The sequence below is a fragment of the Salarias fasciatus genome, chromosome 6 (assembly GCF_902148845.1).
Source record: "Salarias fasciatus chromosome 6, fSalaFa1.1, whole genome shotgun sequence".
NCBI classification, from domain to species: Eukaryota; Metazoa; Chordata; class Actinopteri; order Blenniiformes; family Blenniidae; genus Salarias; species Salarias fasciatus.
Window position 1 is genome coordinate 33,028,132 of NC_043750.1, and position 18,342 is coordinate 33,046,473.

Sequence of the window (18,342 nt, forward strand, 5' to 3'; positions counted from 1 at the left end):
TTTTTCAAAAGCTGCTCCAGTTACTCTGCAGGTTTGTGTGATAAATAGGTTGTTGCGTCCTGATCTGATGAAACAATGACTGGTTTATTGTTCAGCTGCTTTGACACCATGATTAGTTTGGCTCAAAAGTCTGTATGGAATGGATTCAAGAAGCAATGACAGTGAGAAGGAGCAGCAGCAGAACGGCTCCGACGGGTTTATTGAAGGGAAAATAACGTTTCTGTTAAGATGCAGAAACATTTAAATGAGGTCTGAATGTCATCCTCCTCCCTTAATGGTAAATGCATGACTCCACAATGTTTCACTGACTGTAGTTTTTGCATGCTAAAAAAGTTTAAATCTAAATCCATGTTGTGAATCTTTAAAGCTTGTTTAGTGTGACTTGCTGCATTGTTGAACTTCACCACCTTTCAGTCAAACTACAAAATGTAAGTAAACAGAAACAGACAGCAGCTCTGCAACTTTTTAATGTACAAAAAAAGATTAATTTCTTGTGGCTGTGTGGCTTTTTTTTTTTCTAAATGTAATCAGCTACTAATAAATCCCTCCCAAAAAAAAGAGACAACATATCCTCACACTGCCTCTTCTGCAAATCGTCAAAGCTTCAATTTCTTTGTAAAGTGATGATTCTGAATGATTGAATGTTTGAGATTTCATTTAGAACCCAGCACCCAGCAGGAAGGTGCATGTGAGGTCAGGTTTCATCACACCCTGCTCGGAAAGGAGAAGCAAGCAGTCACAAACTCAGATGTCTCGTGACTTAAAGGGTCGACTCCGTGTCAGTTTATGGTTTTATTCGAGACTTCAAGATTAATCATTTGCAAACATTTTTTTTTATGGGGTAACTGAAAGAGAAAATAAATGTGACGGTTTCTTTCAGTGACAGTGTGAGTTACTGCCTGCTCCAGTGATGCACGAGGAGGCGCAGTAGCATCAATGGTGAGGGGTCTTCACTTATATTAGTGCTGAAATTACTTTCTATAAATAAACTAATATGACAAGGTAACATCCTGGAGCTGGTAAATATGCAGATATTCTCAAAATGTGGAGTCATTTCTTCCAGTATTTATAAAACCAGCTAAAAAAAGATCAGTGCTGAAAAAGAGATGCAAATCATGGCTGGATCGTACAGCTCAGTTCCAGTAAATCCACAAAGTAAAAACATTTTTTTTAATCTTCATATTTGCCCTCCGTGATCGTCTTCTTCTGTCACACCGGCAGTGTTGGTGAAATAAATGTGCCTTGCTCAACATTGCATTGAACAACTATAGACATGAGTAACACAGTAATGCAATTCCAATTATCAGAATGTTTTAAAAAAAATATTTATTTTCTTTAAAAGCCGTGCACTTCCTGACTGTAATAAATGCACAATGACCATAAACTCCTTCACCGAATACTGATGTGAAAAATGAATACAATGGAAAACTTATTGTAAAATTATAACTTACATTTAAAACAATGCTTTTCATACAAAAATCCAGGATTTTCTGCATTTTGTACAACAAAGAGCACTTTGTGTTTCCCTGTATCACTGCTGCCACCCGCTAGTTGAAATGATAGTAATCGATTCCTTCCTTCAGCTGCAGCGAGTTGAGATTTGCCTCCAGAACACCTCCGGTCATGTCCTGGAAAGAGGACAGCAAAACATCGCAGAGAGACCGGAATTACAACAAACTTCAAATCTTAGCAGGGTCCATGTGGAGTGTTTCAGCGATCGTTAACTTCTGTTTGAAGCGTGAACAAGGCTCCTGTTGAAGCAACACCGCAGAAATAAAGCTGATAATGTTCAGCCGTCATGGTTTCTCAGTCAAGGTACTGATAATCTGACAAAGACACATCAGAAAGTTGTGTTTTCAGTGAAAGAAAATAAAAATCCAAAAGACATCTGTCTGAAAACCATTAAAAAAAATAAAAGTCAAGGCTATTACTTGAAGCTTATTGGGATAAAAGACACATTTCCATCAGTTTGAGGCATTTGGCTTCGTAATGAAGGCAATTTTCTGTCCTCGGCCTTCTTTCTGCTGGGTGTGTTTTGATATGTCAGAGTTAAGCCAGAGGTTACATAAAGACTGACGAGATTCAGACTCACCTACAGAAAAATTAGGTTCAATCAAAGCCAACGAGCGAAGTTCAAATAAATATATCTGCTGTTTATAATTTGATATAATTTCACAAAAAATGCGTGATTGAATCCAGGTGTGTGTGCGTGTGTGTGTGTGTGTGTGTGTGTGTGTGTGTGTGCGTGCGTGCGTGTGTGTGTTAGAAAGCTCCTGATTGAGTCCAGGTCTCTAATTACGTCTGCAGTTCCCATAATTGAGCAGTTAGTCGAGCCCTGAGGTGGAGTTCGTAGATGTGAATCTGGCTGTGTGATGGAGCCAGATTGGAGCGGCGTGAGTGTGTTATTACACACTAATCTCACCGAATCTGCCACCGTCACAGCCTGCGTGAAGGACTCTGAGTGCTGCCAGCGCTGCGCAGTAGTCAAAATGGAACTGGAACCGCCGAACGCGCCGAGTGAACGTGACGGCGTGATCAAAGCGGAGGCTGCCGCCCGCTCCCTGGCGGCTCCCTCGCTGTCCTGACCGGGCACACGCCCTGGGTCATTATGTCGTTATAGCGGCCATTAACAGACCTGAGGGACGGACGGTCAGAAACGAGCTCCCTGCTCACCAGCTTCACGCAGACGATGAAGGGCGCGGCGGCGGCCGTGTAGTGCAGGATGGGGATTTTAGGCTTCGGTCGTTCCTGGGGGGAAAACAATGAAGAATGAGCAGCCATTTATAATTACTGTAATTAAATGGAATGGAATTAATCAGGATTTTAAGACTGCAGCCTCTGCTCACGTGCTTTCTGGGTAATCTCACCTTGGATTCCTCATATGTGTAGAAGCCTTTGTGGATCTTGTTCTCATCTACGTCACAGAAAGCTTTGACCTGAACGCAGCACAGCTCATCACGTTACACTCATGTGCTGAAAGGTGTATAACATAACACATCTTCAGAGAACGAACCTTCCTCTGATTGGTGGCGCTCAGGCTCCGGTACAGCTTCCGGCCCTGTTTCCCGGCGTTCCATACGGTGACGTTCTCCCAGCGACTGAGAACCCGCTCCTGCAGAAAGTCCACCCGCAGCCTCCAGATAGTCTCCCTGAGAGCAGAGGGGTGATCAGAAGTGTCTAATGTATTGATCACAATCACAATGATTGATGTTATTGTAACAAGATGCTTTTTCAATATAAACCACACGATGTCTTCTTCAGAGGTCAATGACTGGTGTCAATATTCTGGCTGAACTTCAAATTCAATAAATTCAAACGAAAACTGTAATTTGGACAAAAAGAAAAGTAATGCCAGCCCCAGTATCAAGTGAAGTATTCACTGCATTTATACAGGCCTAACGAGCAGAGACCGAATCACCTGAACTCTCATGCTGGGTCATTTTACAGGAAGCGCTACGCTCTCATCTTTGGCTGTGAGCTTTACACCGAGTCAAGCCGCGGGCCTCAGGCTGCAAACAAACCCAGACCCAGCCGCAGAGCGGAGCCCGGGTGGTCTCCACACTCCTTCCCGGTGCTTTCTCTGTGCCGGCTTTGATTCTGAGACGCGGCGGCAACACGGAGGAGATTTACAACACGCATACCTTCCACTCACGTTTCTAAACAAGCAGGAAACCTCTCGCCTCAGTTTTTCTTTGGCACGATGTTTCAAAAAGACACTTCTCACCCAACTCAAGGGCCAGCTGGATCACATTTATTTGCATGACACAGAGATGAAACGATGCTTTTGTTCGATGACAGAAAGGAAGTAGTTGCGTGGATGAGAAGAGGTGTGGGAGAGTAGAAAGATCCCAAAATAGGCCTACAAAAATAAACATGACAGATGAAGACGGAGCGGAGGAAGATCGGTGACGGAGTGCGTCGACGCTGGCAGATATACGAGTGGCGGAGGGACGCGAGGAAGGAAGGAAAAAGGAAAAGCAGGAGGGATAACAGGAAAGAGGGGATGAAAGGTGGGCGTGTGACGGCAGGAAAGGCCTTTCGGTGTGTTCATTTAGAAGCACACACACACACACACACTGCAGCAGGAATGTCATCTTCACCACCAACAATCTCAAACTCTTCTCACTGCGAGATCAGATCCTTCTCCCAGCAGCAGCGGACGAATGCTCCACATTCCTCCCGGAGAAGAAAACGGGTGGAAAAGCTTCACTGAAAGGCTGGGAAAGTGAGCGGAGTTCCAAAAACATGGATAATCTCAAGATTACCACAACGTGTGTGTGTGTGTGTGTGTGTGAGAAACAGTGGCAGGAAGCCTGTGGGCAGCTGTTGGTAGTTGGAGGATCATCACTATGTCCAAGTGTGTGTGTGTGTGTGTGTGTGTGTGTGTGTGTGTGTTTTCCATGAAGCAAAACCTCATATTTTACAGACTTACTTAACTTAATAATAATTAAGTGAATAATTTCATTTTTTTGGCCCAGTAGTTTTAAGTAAATCTGCAGTAAATGACTCTAATTCAGTGTCCCGTCGACATACAGCCTCGCTGTGTGTGTCACAGAGACTGAGGCGACGCAGTAAAAACTCACTCCGTGACTGAGTGAGTGGCCGCGTTGTCATGGTAACGATAAACCAGCAGGCACTCGTCCACCCTGGTCAGACCTCCTCCCCGACGAAGACTCTGGTAGAAGAAGAGCAGATCTTCCGGGACTCCCTGGAGACACACGCCATGTTCATACAATACTTCATTTCAGATCATTAAGAAGGTACCACTTTAGGCAAACAAGACGTTGTTTCTTTGGACACATTCGGACTGAGTCTGCTGAATACTCTGAGTGGAAACCTCACCTTTCCTCCCTCATCGAATGATCCAACCTCCTGGAACCATTTTCTGGAGCAGAACCACGTGGGCATGATGACTGTGGGCCCATGAGAGGTAAAAACCTGAAACCCCAAAACACAAACACTTTTCTGCATCAAACGCTTCATCAGCACACAGGAGAATTTGTCTGTGTGCTTTTGAGAGTATTAATGCATCATTAAGAAGTCCATCATTTAAAGAACTGTCTTCTTTTCAGCATGAGACAAATGTCACATTTGAATAAAACACAGGACTTACAGTCAAATTCAGTCAATTTACCACCACACATGCATAACAATTAAAAAAAAAAAAATCACAGTAGATGTTTATTAGAATGTTTACATCTTCAAAGGTGTAAAATATCTGACCACACGCAGCTGGAACTCAAAAAATACAGCTGGCTTGTTTGTACTATGGTCAGAATAAAAACCTTCATTCATTCATTTTGAATAAGTTGTCAAAATATAGAAATTAATCATTAAAGGTGCATTAAGGAGTTTGCACGTTTTATGCAAAACAGCGCCCCCTGCAGGCCTTGGGCGTAATGCAGCTTAGTGAAAAACTCGTGCCTGTGGTTCACGTGCACGGAAGAGGGGGACTCCTTCCTCGCTCTTTTAGTAGCGCTCGAGTAAGATTTAAGTGTCTTTTACCTGGTGGAGTCTGTGTGGAGCTGTGGCAGTGCTAGAAGCCAGTCTCTTCTTACTTTCTGGAAGCTCCTGCTCAGTTGTTGCTCACTAAGCATCTGGCGGAGTAATGGCGTACAAAATGAAACCTAACCAGCCGGAGCGTGCATTACGTCATTCCTTTCAAATTCTCCCCAAAAATATTCTGGTGCCGGACCGGCACTGCAACGTTCAAGTGACAATTTAGCGCTGTTAGAGGTACTTGCAATGAATATGTCAGGGCACATTTTACACATCATTCAAAATGTGTAACATATTTATGGTGGAAAATAAGTATTTTTAAAGTTGAAAAACTCCTTAATGCACCTTTAATGCCAACACATCTCTAAGTCTGTGCAGGAATCCTGCTCACTGCAAATTATGCGCCCCTGGTGGTCTAATATTACAGTTAATGTCAAAATCTCTCCAGCTGGGGAATTTCACCTTGCAGCCAGACAGAACTCCCTGTTGGGCCGGTTCTGGCCCGCGGGCCATACGTTTGACACTCCTGCTTTGTATCAATGAGGTCCAATTTGAGAAACTGCTGTGTAGGTTCAGCAATTAATTTCATGAAAATAACATGAGAGTTATCAGCTTGAGATCGTGTTTTTTTTTTTTTTTTCAAGAACACATTTATGTGGTCTGGAAATGAAGCAGTTGTATTAACTCTGAAGGGGAGATGAACGCCATCCTTCTGTGGTGGAAATGATTAGGCAGACCCCCCCCCCCCCAACAAGCTCTTCTCATTACACACTGACGGAAACAAGTGTTTTCATGTCGGTGACGGTTAGAGCTCATAACATCAACGTCAACCGAAGGATTCGGCTGAAAGTTTTCGTTTGACTTCAAGAGACAAACAGACCAATGAGGAAGCGATTCCATCTAATCCTGGAATAAATAAAGGAGGCCCCAGAGTGCAGTGGCATGCGCTCCCTCACAGGAGTGTGCGCTTCCTGAAGTGTGCAGGGGAAGGATACACATTTCCAGCCTCGTGCTTATGATGTCTGACTAACGACGTTGTTTTGGTTTTCTCCTTCTCTTTGAATTCGAACTCCGAATTACACTCGAAGCACATCGTGGCCCCCGAGTTCCACTCCCTGCAACAGATGCAGCTCCTGGATCATTTGTTCCACAAGTACCCAGCCTCCCCTCTGACTTCCTCTCCACCTCCCGTTGTTCCTGTCCTCTGTGTGTGTGTGTGTGTGTGTGTGTGTGTGTTTAAGTGGTGTTGTTATGGCAATGTTTGTGCATTTTGACTCTGAGGGTCATTCCAGGTTGAGCTTCTTCCAAACTACATCACTCCGTTTCACATTATGTGTGTGTATAATAATACTGCATGACTGAAATGCACTGCAGATGAGGACAATTGTGCAAAACATCTGGATTCAACCAGAAAAGCAGCTGGACACAATCTCGTGTGTGTGTGTGTGTGTGTGTGTGTGTGTGGGTGTTGTCCTCTATCATACATCTCTCCGGCCCGCTGTCGTAACGCTGCAGCGTTTTGCAGATGTAAGCATGAATAAGTGGAAGCAGAGTGAGTTCTGGGAAAACGGCGCCGAGCGGAGCCAGCGAGGGACGCGAGTGGTCGGTGGGGCAGAGGAAGGTTTGGATAACCATGCCTAATGTCCCACAGATGAGCTCTCAAGTGAAACCAGCAGCAGCAGCAGCAGCATTCGGAAATCTCTGCTGGAAACCAGTTAGAGCAACTGTTTTCTTCGTTTTCTTACTTCACTCAGAAAGGAAGGTTGGAGCATATAAAGTGGAGAAGAAAAAAAAGCCCAAGAGCTGGAAGCAAAATGAGGGGAGATGAAGTCTGCAGAAACCATGTATGCTCTCACTCCCATGCTCCATGAAACTTAATATCATATAAATATTCAGGAATGTCTGCTCAGGACTGCAGACTCCACCAGAACAGAGTGAGTGAGACAGACGGAGTCCAGGTCGTCTTGTATCCTTGGTGACCGGCTTGTTTTCGCTCAGTCAGAAACAGCAGACGTCCATCCCTGCGTAAACAGGCACACCTCCCAGGAGCTCGTTTCCTCGGCGTTGGCTCATTTATCAGTGTAGGATTTGAGAACGATGCTGAAATCTGTTTAGATTTTCACTGGTTCACGCAAACCTCGCTGTCACCTCTCAGTGTAACTGTGCAGCAAGTCTGATTTATTTTACCATCTGCTGCAGAAACATCAGTGTTGAGCTATTTAGTTGAAATAAAAACTTCTGTCAAAAGAAACATTGAGGAGATTCCAGAAATGATTGAGACGGATGTGTTTGTGATGGGATTCATCAGCGTTCCCCACCGATCAGCCATAATATTATGGCTACTGACCCCATGAATAACACTGACTACCTCTTCATAATACCTCCACGTAGTTGATGGACTGCATTAGGCGGCAAGTTTTATTCATTGGTAAAGTTCAGACGGTGGCGCTGTAAATCTAAATCTCTGCTGAAGGACGGTTTGGAAAAGAAACAGCCTTCAGAGAACAACCAGTGTTTTTTTTTCTCTCTCTCTCTGTCATATTACCCTTTAACTCCCAGCTGCTTTAACCATAAACGACCTGTTTCCTGTGCCGTGACGGTGACGGACAGAGAGGTCAGGAGAGGCGCGGCCGCTCCGCCTGCAGCCCGCCGCCACATTTCCGTGGAAACTGTGGACGCCAGGTACGCATCCTGTTTCAGTCCGACACGGACGCGTGCGCGAAAACAAACCCGTCCGCACCGAAACGCACGCCGGCCTGTGTGGACCTACCTGCGTGATGAGCTGCTCCTGCGTGAGCGTGTTGATCCAGCGGGTGTAGCGCTCGGTGGATCCTTCCGGCAGCCGCCAGACTCTGCAGCCGATCAGCTATCACGAAGAACACACATCCTCTTATCAGGCGACACGTTTTCTTTTGGAGCAACAGTGGAATCATTTGAAGCCATATCCAAGAAAATAAACATATTTTTCTCTGTGCAGCAGCACAGAACCATGTGAGAGGGTGAACCTGCAGCCAGGTTTCATAAAGCGGCATTCACATATAAAAAGGTTAGAAAATGTAAAAAGAAAAAAAAAAGGAAGATAAAATCAGTTTGTTATCAAAGTTATTCCATTTATCAGTCATCGGAGGAAGACAGAAAGCGGCAGGTTGTTTGTGCAGGGCAGTAAGCCCGCTGTCTCCATGCTGTCTCTCTCATTTCCTTCACACACACAACCTTTGACCTCTGACACGGGGGGCCAAAGAAAGCATCAACACCGGATACTCGCACTGTGCCGCACGCCAACTGCGCGAAAGGTTTCACACGCAGCAAAACAAAACGTGAATATTCTTTATTTTGAGCGAGACATTTCGCAGAGAGAAAGAAGAGACGGGGGAGAGCAGGAGTGAGAAGAGGGAGAGGAGAGGAGAGGAGGAGGCCATGAAGGCGAGGGAAGGAAGGGAATAAGTACAAAGTGAGGACTTACGGAGTTTTTGTGGAGGAGAGATGCATCGTACTGCAGGCGAACCCTTTCTGGCATCATAATGTCATCCTGAAGCGAAGAAAAATATGCTTTCAAACAAAAGTATGTCAAAAATAAAAAAAAAAAAGATATAATACAAATTTCACATGGATAAAATATTCAAAACATATGCATGAGCTTAGTTCATTTTTATTCATCTAAAATTAAAATCTTTCAAAAGAAAACAAGTAATAGTTAAAAGATTTAAGCAAACTAATTGAGGGATGTTTTTTAAATATTGCCAGTCGTTACTAGGAATATCGCTTTAATATTTGGTGGGATTTCTTATAAGCCTAACAGGGAATTCATAAATGAGAAGCAGAAATAAAGGCAGCGCTGAAGGAGTCAAGTTAAATAAAGGAAGTTAATTGGGGGCTGAAGAGGATCAAACTGAAGGATGTGACTGGAGAGGATATGAGTAACTCAATGCAGGCGTGCCAAGAGAGCTGGACGGTTTCTGAGAAAGCGATCCGTCACGCCACAGAGTCAGCTGGTCGCGCTAACGTGACATGCATCATTCAGCCGGAGCACCAAACTACACAGACATCAAAAAGACCCTGCTGCTGCCGCTGCTTTTCCTCTGCAGTTCTGACAAATCAGCCTTCAAACGCAGAGCTGAGAACACGTTTAAAGTTTATGCATCGAAGATCAGACGCAGCTCTCAGCTCGTTTTTAATGTTCTCTGGCAGCTCTGCTAAACAGCGGCTGGGCTGCTGAACGTCCACAGACTGGAAGTACACTGTAAATTAGGACAAACAAATGAGGCGCAATTTGTTTGGATTCACTGCTGTATGTGTTATATAAGACATGTAGACACTGAAACACACACACACACACACACACACACACGTACCGCATCCTGAAAGCATAAGTATTCTCCATGGCTCTGAGATATGGCCTTATTCTTTGCAAATCCCACTGAAAGACAAAAAAAACCTACATTGTATGTTCATGTATCCTACATTCGCTGATATGCTCCCTCCTGTTAAATACTTTGATATGTGCAAATAACATTTTCAGTGTTCAGGAGAAGAGTTGTACTTTGTGCTTTCAATGAAAACAAAATCTGGCAAAACCATGTAATTTACAGAGGAACCAACAGGATAACATGGTCTTTAAATGTCATGATTCTGGGTAAAATAACAGTTATTTACCAGATATTCAAGGTCATCTCTTCTGTTTTTATGTTATGTTTTGCAAAAAAAATTACATAACTACTTTTTCCTAACCATCCCTTAAAACGGGCAATGTAATCACTCGTTATAATAATAAAGGCCAGAGTTTCAGGTTGTTTTTGTAGTTTGGGATAAGTGGCTTCAAAACACAACTGACTTCAGCGACGCTGCAGGAGAAATGCTGGGTAATTATTGCAGCTTTCAAACCAAACAACTTCTTTGGAAAAAAAACACATCTTATCCTAAATGATACATATTTATTTCATGTCCAGGTTGGTGTTCAGAGAAACTTTAGCATGTGGACCAGAACTGTTAGGTACTTACTTTCTTTCTCTTTTCTCACTCAAGTTTTTCAATTTCAGGCTCTTAATATACAAATGCATGTTTTCTTCCATTATTGGAGATGCCGGTGAGGAATGTGATGTGACTCTTCCTCAGGTTTCCCCTGCTGTGTCACCACTGAAAACAGTGGCACGTGTTTGTGATATGATATCTATTTCAGGAGACGTGCTGGTGCCTTTTCTTTAACGCTTGTTACAAGATACATGATAACATTACACTGACACTGCACCCTCACACATGGGGGCATGCTAGCATTTAGACACCATACAAAAATCAGGGTGAATCAATCGATATTAGACAGAACCAATGGCGAGAATTCATTCACTTGCATCCTTAAAATAAACGTGACCAATACTTGACAACAGCTGTTTGAACCAGGAGGGTGTCATAGACCGAGGAGCCGTCTCCAAAACAGGTCAAAGCTTTTAGATGTGGTTGAATCCTCCAGAAAATGACACATTTCCCCCCCCAAAGGAACAATTTCACCTTTCAGATCAGCCTTTCTCTCAGCACCCATGGTTCATCTGTGTCTACAAACCTCCTTTGGGTTGTGCAGAACTGTGACCAGATATCAACAATGAAACGCCTCTGACTTCAAGTTTCTCCCTCCAACGCTCCAACACTTCCCTGGAGTCATCCTAAATAATAAGAACAAGAAATCAGAAGGCAAGGCAAATTTATTCCTGCAGCACCATTCAGACACAAGGCGATTCACAGAGCACAAAGGAATGAAAGGAATACATTAAGCAAGGTGATTTAGAAAGACATAAAAAGAAGAATGAACAGTAAAAATATGAAGGTTATAAAATCAGTGAAATCTACAAAGCGTGAGCAAATAATAGTGTTTTGAGGCCTGATTTAATAGAAGTGAGAGTGTCAGCAGTGTCCACAGATGAGGAGCAGAGGAGAGGAACTGATAGAAAAGTTCACCTTCCTTGTTCCTTCTGAGTCTGGGATCACTCAGAGAAGATCTTCCTGAGGACATCAGGGGTCTGGATGCTTCATATTTTACTAGTAAACCTGACATATGTACAGTATACAGGCCCAAGACCATTAAAAACTTTATAGATGAGAAGATTTTAGATAAGTGAAGACAAATCAGGCCTCGTATTTCAAAACGGATGAGATTGTGAATAAACCCACCGTGCTGGCATCATCAAACACTGACAGCTCCATTGATCCAGTGAAGTCCTGAAGGACGATGGCCTGCAGACACTCATCCAGCCAGCAGGAAGCGTTGTGCACTGGCATGATGATACTCTGAAACACATTACGTATTAATGCTTTTACAAACTCAGAAAATAAGTCACGTGAGTGAATAAGACGAGGGAATATCGTACATACGACTTGTAAATAATGGATTCTTAATTAGAGTTAAATGTCTTTCAACTATTTACAGGACTGTTGACATTGACACAACATCGATAGACTGCGCAAGAATTAACTTTGGATCCATTATTTGTGCAGCACAATCAGTAGATGGCGCAAATCGGCCAATTTACACAGCCAATCTCTCTCTCTCTCTCTCTCTCTCTCTCTCTCTCTCTCTCTCTCTCTCTGCCATCCATCACCCACCACGTCCACTGCGCCCTCTTCCGCCTCCTTCTCGACACCATCTGTAAATGTGTGATGCTCTTCTGCAACGCGGAGCCGCTTTGGAGGATTCCTGTCCATGTTCTCCCTCTACAGCAGTCTGTAAACTGAATATCATGCTGTGGAGGAACGCTGCAGATAGCAGCAACACCAGTGAGGCACGCGGACACACGTGGATAGATTCGTCTCTAAACATTCATTTTGTTGCGCTTTTCACTCCGACATTCAAGAAACGACATCTTGTAAACAGTGTGTTGTAGATTTCAGAGACGGTCACGGTGTGGGTTTGGTAAGTCCATGAAATTATGTTGAGCTGAATTTCCAGTGTGCAATCACTTCCGCAAACAACGAGGCTCTGGCGCTGATTGGCCAATTGCAAAACACGGACGTGCGTCTGATTGGTTCACACTGGTGTCAATCACCCGGAAGCATGACGTCATATTAAAATACCCTGCAGACTTTCTCCCGCCCTGCAAACAGGGAAAACCAGCAACATTCGATAGATTATTAATCTTTTTTGGAAAATACCATATTCATAAGGATAATTGTAGTAACACAAAGCCTCCTTTTATTGTTTTTGAAAAGGAAACCAAATAATGTATAAAAATTTGGAGATTCAAATAATAAGAAAGCTGCTAAAAATATTCATTTATGTACATTGCTTCATAAACACTTTTTTAATCAATGACTGAAATTCAATATCCCAGAAGTGATTCACTGAGATTTATGATTAAAGGCATAGAACACACACTAATTTGTATTTTAAAGTTAGGGTTATGGGTAGGGTCAGTTTTTCAGGCACTTTTTGGAAACAAAAATCTTGAGTAACAAAGTAATTTATGTAATTCTGATGTATACTAATCCAACATGATTGTTGAATTGTCTTAAACCTCAACCTGTTCACTTTTTATTAGTTTCCAGAGAAACTACTAAAACCTGGATACACATAAGGTGCTTATCTTAGCTGCTTATCCACTCCATAAACTGTTGGTCTGCAGATAGTTTTAGTAAGGTACAGATTTTTTTTATTTATTTATTTATTTTTAGGTACGGACTTTTTTTTTTTTTTTTTAGCATACACACACAAACATACACAGTCCAACTGGTGTAAAACAGGAAGTAGCTCATATATTGCTGTAATGAATCCACAGTGTGTTTAGAAATATATCCAAGTTATTTCTTCTTATAAACTGATCACATTTCGTGGATCTGCAGCAGCAGAACCATAAAACAGAGTTTAATTTATTGCTTTGAATAATTTCATAAATTGGATGCCTGCCTCACTGCAGGAGACACAAAAATCAGGTACTCAACAGACTCTGGCCAAGATGGGAAAATATTTATAGTTTGGTGGATGATTTGTGGAATCCAGAGAAAATCTGTTCACACACACACACACACACACACACACACACACACACACACACACACACACACACGCTCAGTCTTGTATTTCTATCCTTGTGGGGACCGTCCATTGACTCCCATTCATGTCTAGCCCCTAACCCTGACCCTTACCCTAACCCTAACCCACACCACAATAAAGCCTAACCCTAAAGAAATGTTTTTGCACTTTTACTTTTTTCAGTAACAACAACATGGTCAAGAAAACACTGTTTCTCCTACTTAGGACCGGAAAAAGGTCCCCACAAGGCACGTCGTTCCACGTTTTGCTATCCTTGTGGGGACATTTGGCCCCAACAAGGATAGAAATACGAGAACACACACACACACACACACACACACACACACACACACACACACACACACACACACACCACACACCTGGAAAACAGAACAGATGGAAAGAGAGTGCTTCACTGTATGTGCAGTCATGTGTGGGATAATGATTCACTGTGTTGGACTTACAAGGAAAAACAAGTAGGGTTGGGTTGTGTTATTGTTCTTTCAAACAAATCACTTATCCTCAGGGCAGTTTTTTGTGTGTGTGTGCTGGAGCTATGATGTAAACCACATATTAGTGATTGGCTTGTATAGATGAATTGTTGCATGTGTAATCGAAACACCATTAGTCTGAGAGTGTTGAAGGATTAATTCTCTGTCGCAGAGCTATAAACACACTCCACCACGTTTCACATTTTAAAATACTAATTGCTGTTGAGGATCCAAAGCCAAAGCCAGATGCTCTTAATTGGAAACGTCATGTAGGTCTTCACATGTAGTCTGCAACTGCCATATTGTGATTTTGTGCTAAAGCTTGTTTCACTATTGTAACCTGTCTCTCTTACACTTTTTTAATTGTTCGATAAATGTGATTGTTTCAATAAAACAATCAATAGTTTTTTTCTATACATATTTCTGTTTATTGCCATATTTCTGCTACAAACAAAAGATAAGCCTCATAGGTGGTCACTCCAATTTAGATGCGAATATAAGTGACTTGGCATCTTTGATTAATATGTAATTGCATAAACTAATAATAATTAGTGAAATAGGCCTGCTGATTTCAGCTTTTGTCTCTTTAGAATTACAGTGAGAAAGTATTATGGGGTTCTATAGCTTGTAAATTGCTTGTGCCACTCTACATGCATGAAGTTTATTGCTGAAAATTCAGGTTTAAAGGTCTTAGTTTTGATAAACTGACTCATTATAAGATACCTAATTTTTTTTATTTTTTATGACAAACTTCTTTTCAGAAATCTTAAAGGAAAAATGAACATACCCAGAGCCCAGCATTTTGCTTGCTCCATCCCTGATGTAGACCCAGCAGTCTGTTCTGAATCTTTTTGCAAGTACGTTTGTAGCTTGAATTTGGCTCTACATTCAACAGAATTCAGTTTTATTACGTAAATCTGTGTCCCTTTCTCCCTCACAACTAGCCTGAGTTATACAGCAATAGAAAGTAGTCTCCGCTTGCTCTCACAACTGTTCCCACAATCCGTCACTGCCGCCTGTTTACCTCCCTTCCTTCACCAAATCAACACCACATGGCAATGCTGCATATCAGATGTGCGCAGCCGTTGATTTATGGCATCAGGAGGTCGAGGCTGCAGCTGTTTGGACCTGCGATCTCACTGCACTTGATTTTGTTTGGACTGAAATGGCAGGCATTCGAACGGAGATAAGTGTGGAAGTGTGCCTTGGTGTACAGCCTTGATTGGATTTCCTAGATTCATTTGGTTTCACTCTGGGAATAGCTGATATTTGACCTTTTGAGTGTTTGTGGCTGCTGGAGTTTATGTTGTGAAGGAATACATGCAGTCACACACACACACACACACACACACACAGATGAGAATCACATATAAAGCTGGCTTGCTGACAGGGAAAAGCCTCTTTTATTTCCTTTATGGCAGCTGCGCCTAAACATAGAAATATTACTTCTTCTTTCATTTCATGCTGGGAGCAAAAACCTTTCTGTGTGAAACTCGATACAGGGAACCTCGGGGATCTTCCCCATTAATATATTCCAGCTTCATTCACTTAAGTTGTAGTATGAGGAAGGCTTTGGTTTCTTAATGGGCTTCTCTGTGATGTACCTGCTTCAGAAAATGATTCATCTTATCAAACACTTAAAAGGCTCTTCCAAGAAAAGTCAGTAAGTTAGTAAGTTAATTAATTTGCAATTTATCTTCTTATTATTAGAATAATTGGATTTAGTAAATAATTAAATACAGATGAGTGATCTTGGCTCGGTCACGGTGCAGTGGCCAGCATGCTCATTTCACAGGGAGATATCCTTGGTTTGAGTCTGGGTTGGGTCTTGGTGGCCTTGTGTGTGCAGGTTTTTCTCAGAGTCCCTCCCGTCAGAAACATGTATTTGACTCTAAACTGCCTCTCGGTGTGAGTGTGTGTCCGTTTCTGCCCCGTGGTGGTGGACTGGTGACCTGAGCAGGGTGGACAGCTGGGACTGCTGCCAGAGGGCTGCAAGATGGATGGATGAAATAACGTTTACACTGTGATCACACCACCATCTAGTGGGTGTAAAACACAGTACAACACTGTCCCTCATGCTGCCGGATACACTGACCTCAAAGGGTGAAAACAATGACAGCCTGTAGTAGAGCCAGAGTGGGGGCAAGGGGGCAGTGGCCCCAAGGCCCACAAGGTCATAGGGCCCCGTTTCATGTGATGTGTTCACATTTAATCGTAAATAAATTATTATAATAAAATGTGCAGTGTGTGGCGAAAGGTATACGCATATGATTGTAGGCTCCAATTTACCAATTCTTACATTACGACTGTCCATGAATGCATCAGAGCTGTGAGCCAGTGCTGATTGGCTGTGCGGCATGAACCAGTTTTTTTCTTTTGCACTTGATCTGAACTCTTTGGAGGGAAGTGAAACAGTATGCTAAACACTATGCTAGCCGCTAGCGGTACTACCCAAAACCTAACATCAGAGCCACTGGTGAGTCAGTGAAACCTTCAAAAATATTATCTTTATCAGAATGCTGTGGTCTTAAAAACCTGGCTATTTGAATTTGCCTTGTGTACAAGAGACCGCCGAGTCTATTTTTTTTTCTAATATACGTGAATTCCAAAAGGTGTGTCTATATCTATCTGAATAGATTGTGTAATTTTAGACCAGCTGTGTTCATTTTATATTTAAGCTGTATCAAAGATGGTACAGATTAAGCCAGTGACTTTTTAGCTGAGTTTTCAGCACCATGGACAGCGGACGCTCTGAGATTGACACCTGTTCAGGCTGCATTTGTGTGTATGTGTGTGTGCATGTGTGTGTGCGTGCATATGTGTATTTGTTCTTCAGAACAAGTTTGTGAACTGGTTTGTGACTTTATTCAGCTTTCTGAGGCATATAGGTTTGCTTGGCTCAATAAAAGTGAGCATTAGTGTGTTGTTTGATGGTAGCATGAGGGATTGTTTGAATGGTAAAGTTACTGTCATAAGGGCCCGTCGAGAATGCTCCGCCTCTGATGACAGCGATGAGTGGGGAAGAAAATCAAATCACAATAAAATGAAGAGAAGACCAAATAAAGCACTTCTGACGGATGGATGATCTAAACAACTGTGATTTCATTTGACTTGAAGCTCCAAAGAATATCTGTGACGAACAACAAGGACATCAAGAAATATCAACATTGGTGTTTAACTACAGGAGGATATTCAGAAGTATGATTTACCAAGAGTGTTTTAGACAATGTTAAATATTTCTATGAAGTGGAGGAAGAATCTTCCTGGAGGCAACAATAACTATACCGATCTATGGAGATCAACAACAGATTTTTGAAATTGATGATGGTTTTCGTCAGCGTGAATCACTCCAGTTGAAGTTGATTGTTGATTCTAAATTTGCATGAATATGATTGTGTGTAAAAATGTGTGTTTTAATCAATTAATATACAGCTCTGCTAATGTCATTTTTTTTAAAAAAAAGAGCTGCTGTCTGATCTCCTGATTGCAGCGGTATAGAAGATGAATGGTTGAGAAGGTGTAGCTCATTGCCCTCCACCAAGCGTGCGAGGTTCAGCAGAATCCCCCTTTGTCTTGCTGGAGGTGTCTCCCTGTCTTCCATGCCACACACTGCTGGTTTGTCTTCACACACTTGCTAGCTGAGACTGTCTTCAGCCCGTCGTGGCCCTTTGTGAGATGAAGCAGTACAGATGACAGATGCAGGGATAGAAGGACGGGAGATTCATCAATCAACACAATCGATGCAAACACCATCCATTTATTGGTATAATACTTCATAATATAGCAGTATCATTCTATTAAATACATATGTACTAAGCCTGTGTGTGTCTATCGGCAGGCATTTCACATTCAAGTCCAGGTTCAGTGCAGTGATGACAAAATATCTTTTCTCCTCTCAACTATCTCCGATTCTCTTATTCCTTAAACTACACACTACATTAGATTATCATCTATAATCTTTGAACTTTTTTCATATACTTTTTAGAATCATCTTCCCATATGAAGAATAATTGATTGCCCTGTCAGTGAAGTTGTAATGAAATGCCTTCCCTATCATTAAAGTTGAAAATGGTCGTAGGAGGGGCGGGGCGGTCTCCCTGAGGTCCTCCTAAATGCTGCCGACAAGGACCGGCAGAGAAATGCATTGTGGGTCAGCTGTGGAGACGCACACAGAGGTCCTGCCGGGTACAATCAGTGATCAGTTTAGGTCCAGAGTGAGTCAGTGAAGTCTAGTTTAGACGAGTTGCTTCGGTTTTAAATCTACCTGGATGCTGCTGAGGCTTCTTGACCTGAAAGACAAATAACTGAGCTCACGTAGGATCAGGTGCTATTCAGTTT

At 42.5% G+C, this 18,342-nt stretch overlaps 1 protein-coding gene across 2 annotated transcripts; it reads right to left on the reverse strand.

Moving 5' to 3' along the window:
* Positions 1-1,357: 1,357 nt before the first annotated feature.
* Positions 1,358-12,416, reverse strand: LOC115390878 (UDP-GlcNAc:betaGal beta-1,3-N-acetylglucosaminyltransferase-like protein 1). Of its 2 annotated transcripts, XM_030094920.1 has the most exons (12): positions 12,091-12,416; positions 11,659-11,775; positions 11,054-11,153; positions 9,852-9,916; positions 8,963-9,028; positions 8,270-8,365; positions 4,843-4,938; positions 4,584-4,708; positions 3,014-3,149; positions 2,868-2,936; positions 2,674-2,748; positions 1,358-1,628 (listed from the first exon to the last, which is right to left on the reverse strand). In XM_030094920.1, exons 1-12 carry the CDS (start codon positions 12,187-12,189, stop codon positions 1,548-1,550), a joined length of 1,125 nt encoding a protein of 374 aa, XP_029950780.1. In that variant the 5' UTR covers positions 12,190-12,416; the 3' UTR covers positions 1,358-1,547. The 2 variants fall into 2 exon arrangements, with proteins under 2 accessions (XP_029950780.1, XP_029950779.1); XM_030094919.1 differs by having other exon boundaries at positions 1,358-2,748.
* Between the last annotated feature and the right edge of the window lie 5,926 nt (positions 12,417-18,342).

Excerpts from the sequence above, each read along its gene's own strand:
- LOC115390878 (XM_030094919.1), bottom strand. The coding sequence starts at position 12,189 with ATGGACAGGAATCCTCCAAAGCGGCTCCGCGTTGCAGAAGAGCATCAC. Across the intron at positions 9,917-11,053 it reads TTCTGCACAACCCAAAGGAG|TGGGATTTGCAAAGAATAAG; the intron begins GTTTGTAGACAC and ends TTTGTCTTTCAG. Across the intron at positions 2,749-2,867 it reads ACACATATGAGGAATCCAAG|GAACGACCGAAGCCTAAAAT; the intron begins GTGAGATTACCC and ends TTTTCCCCCCAG.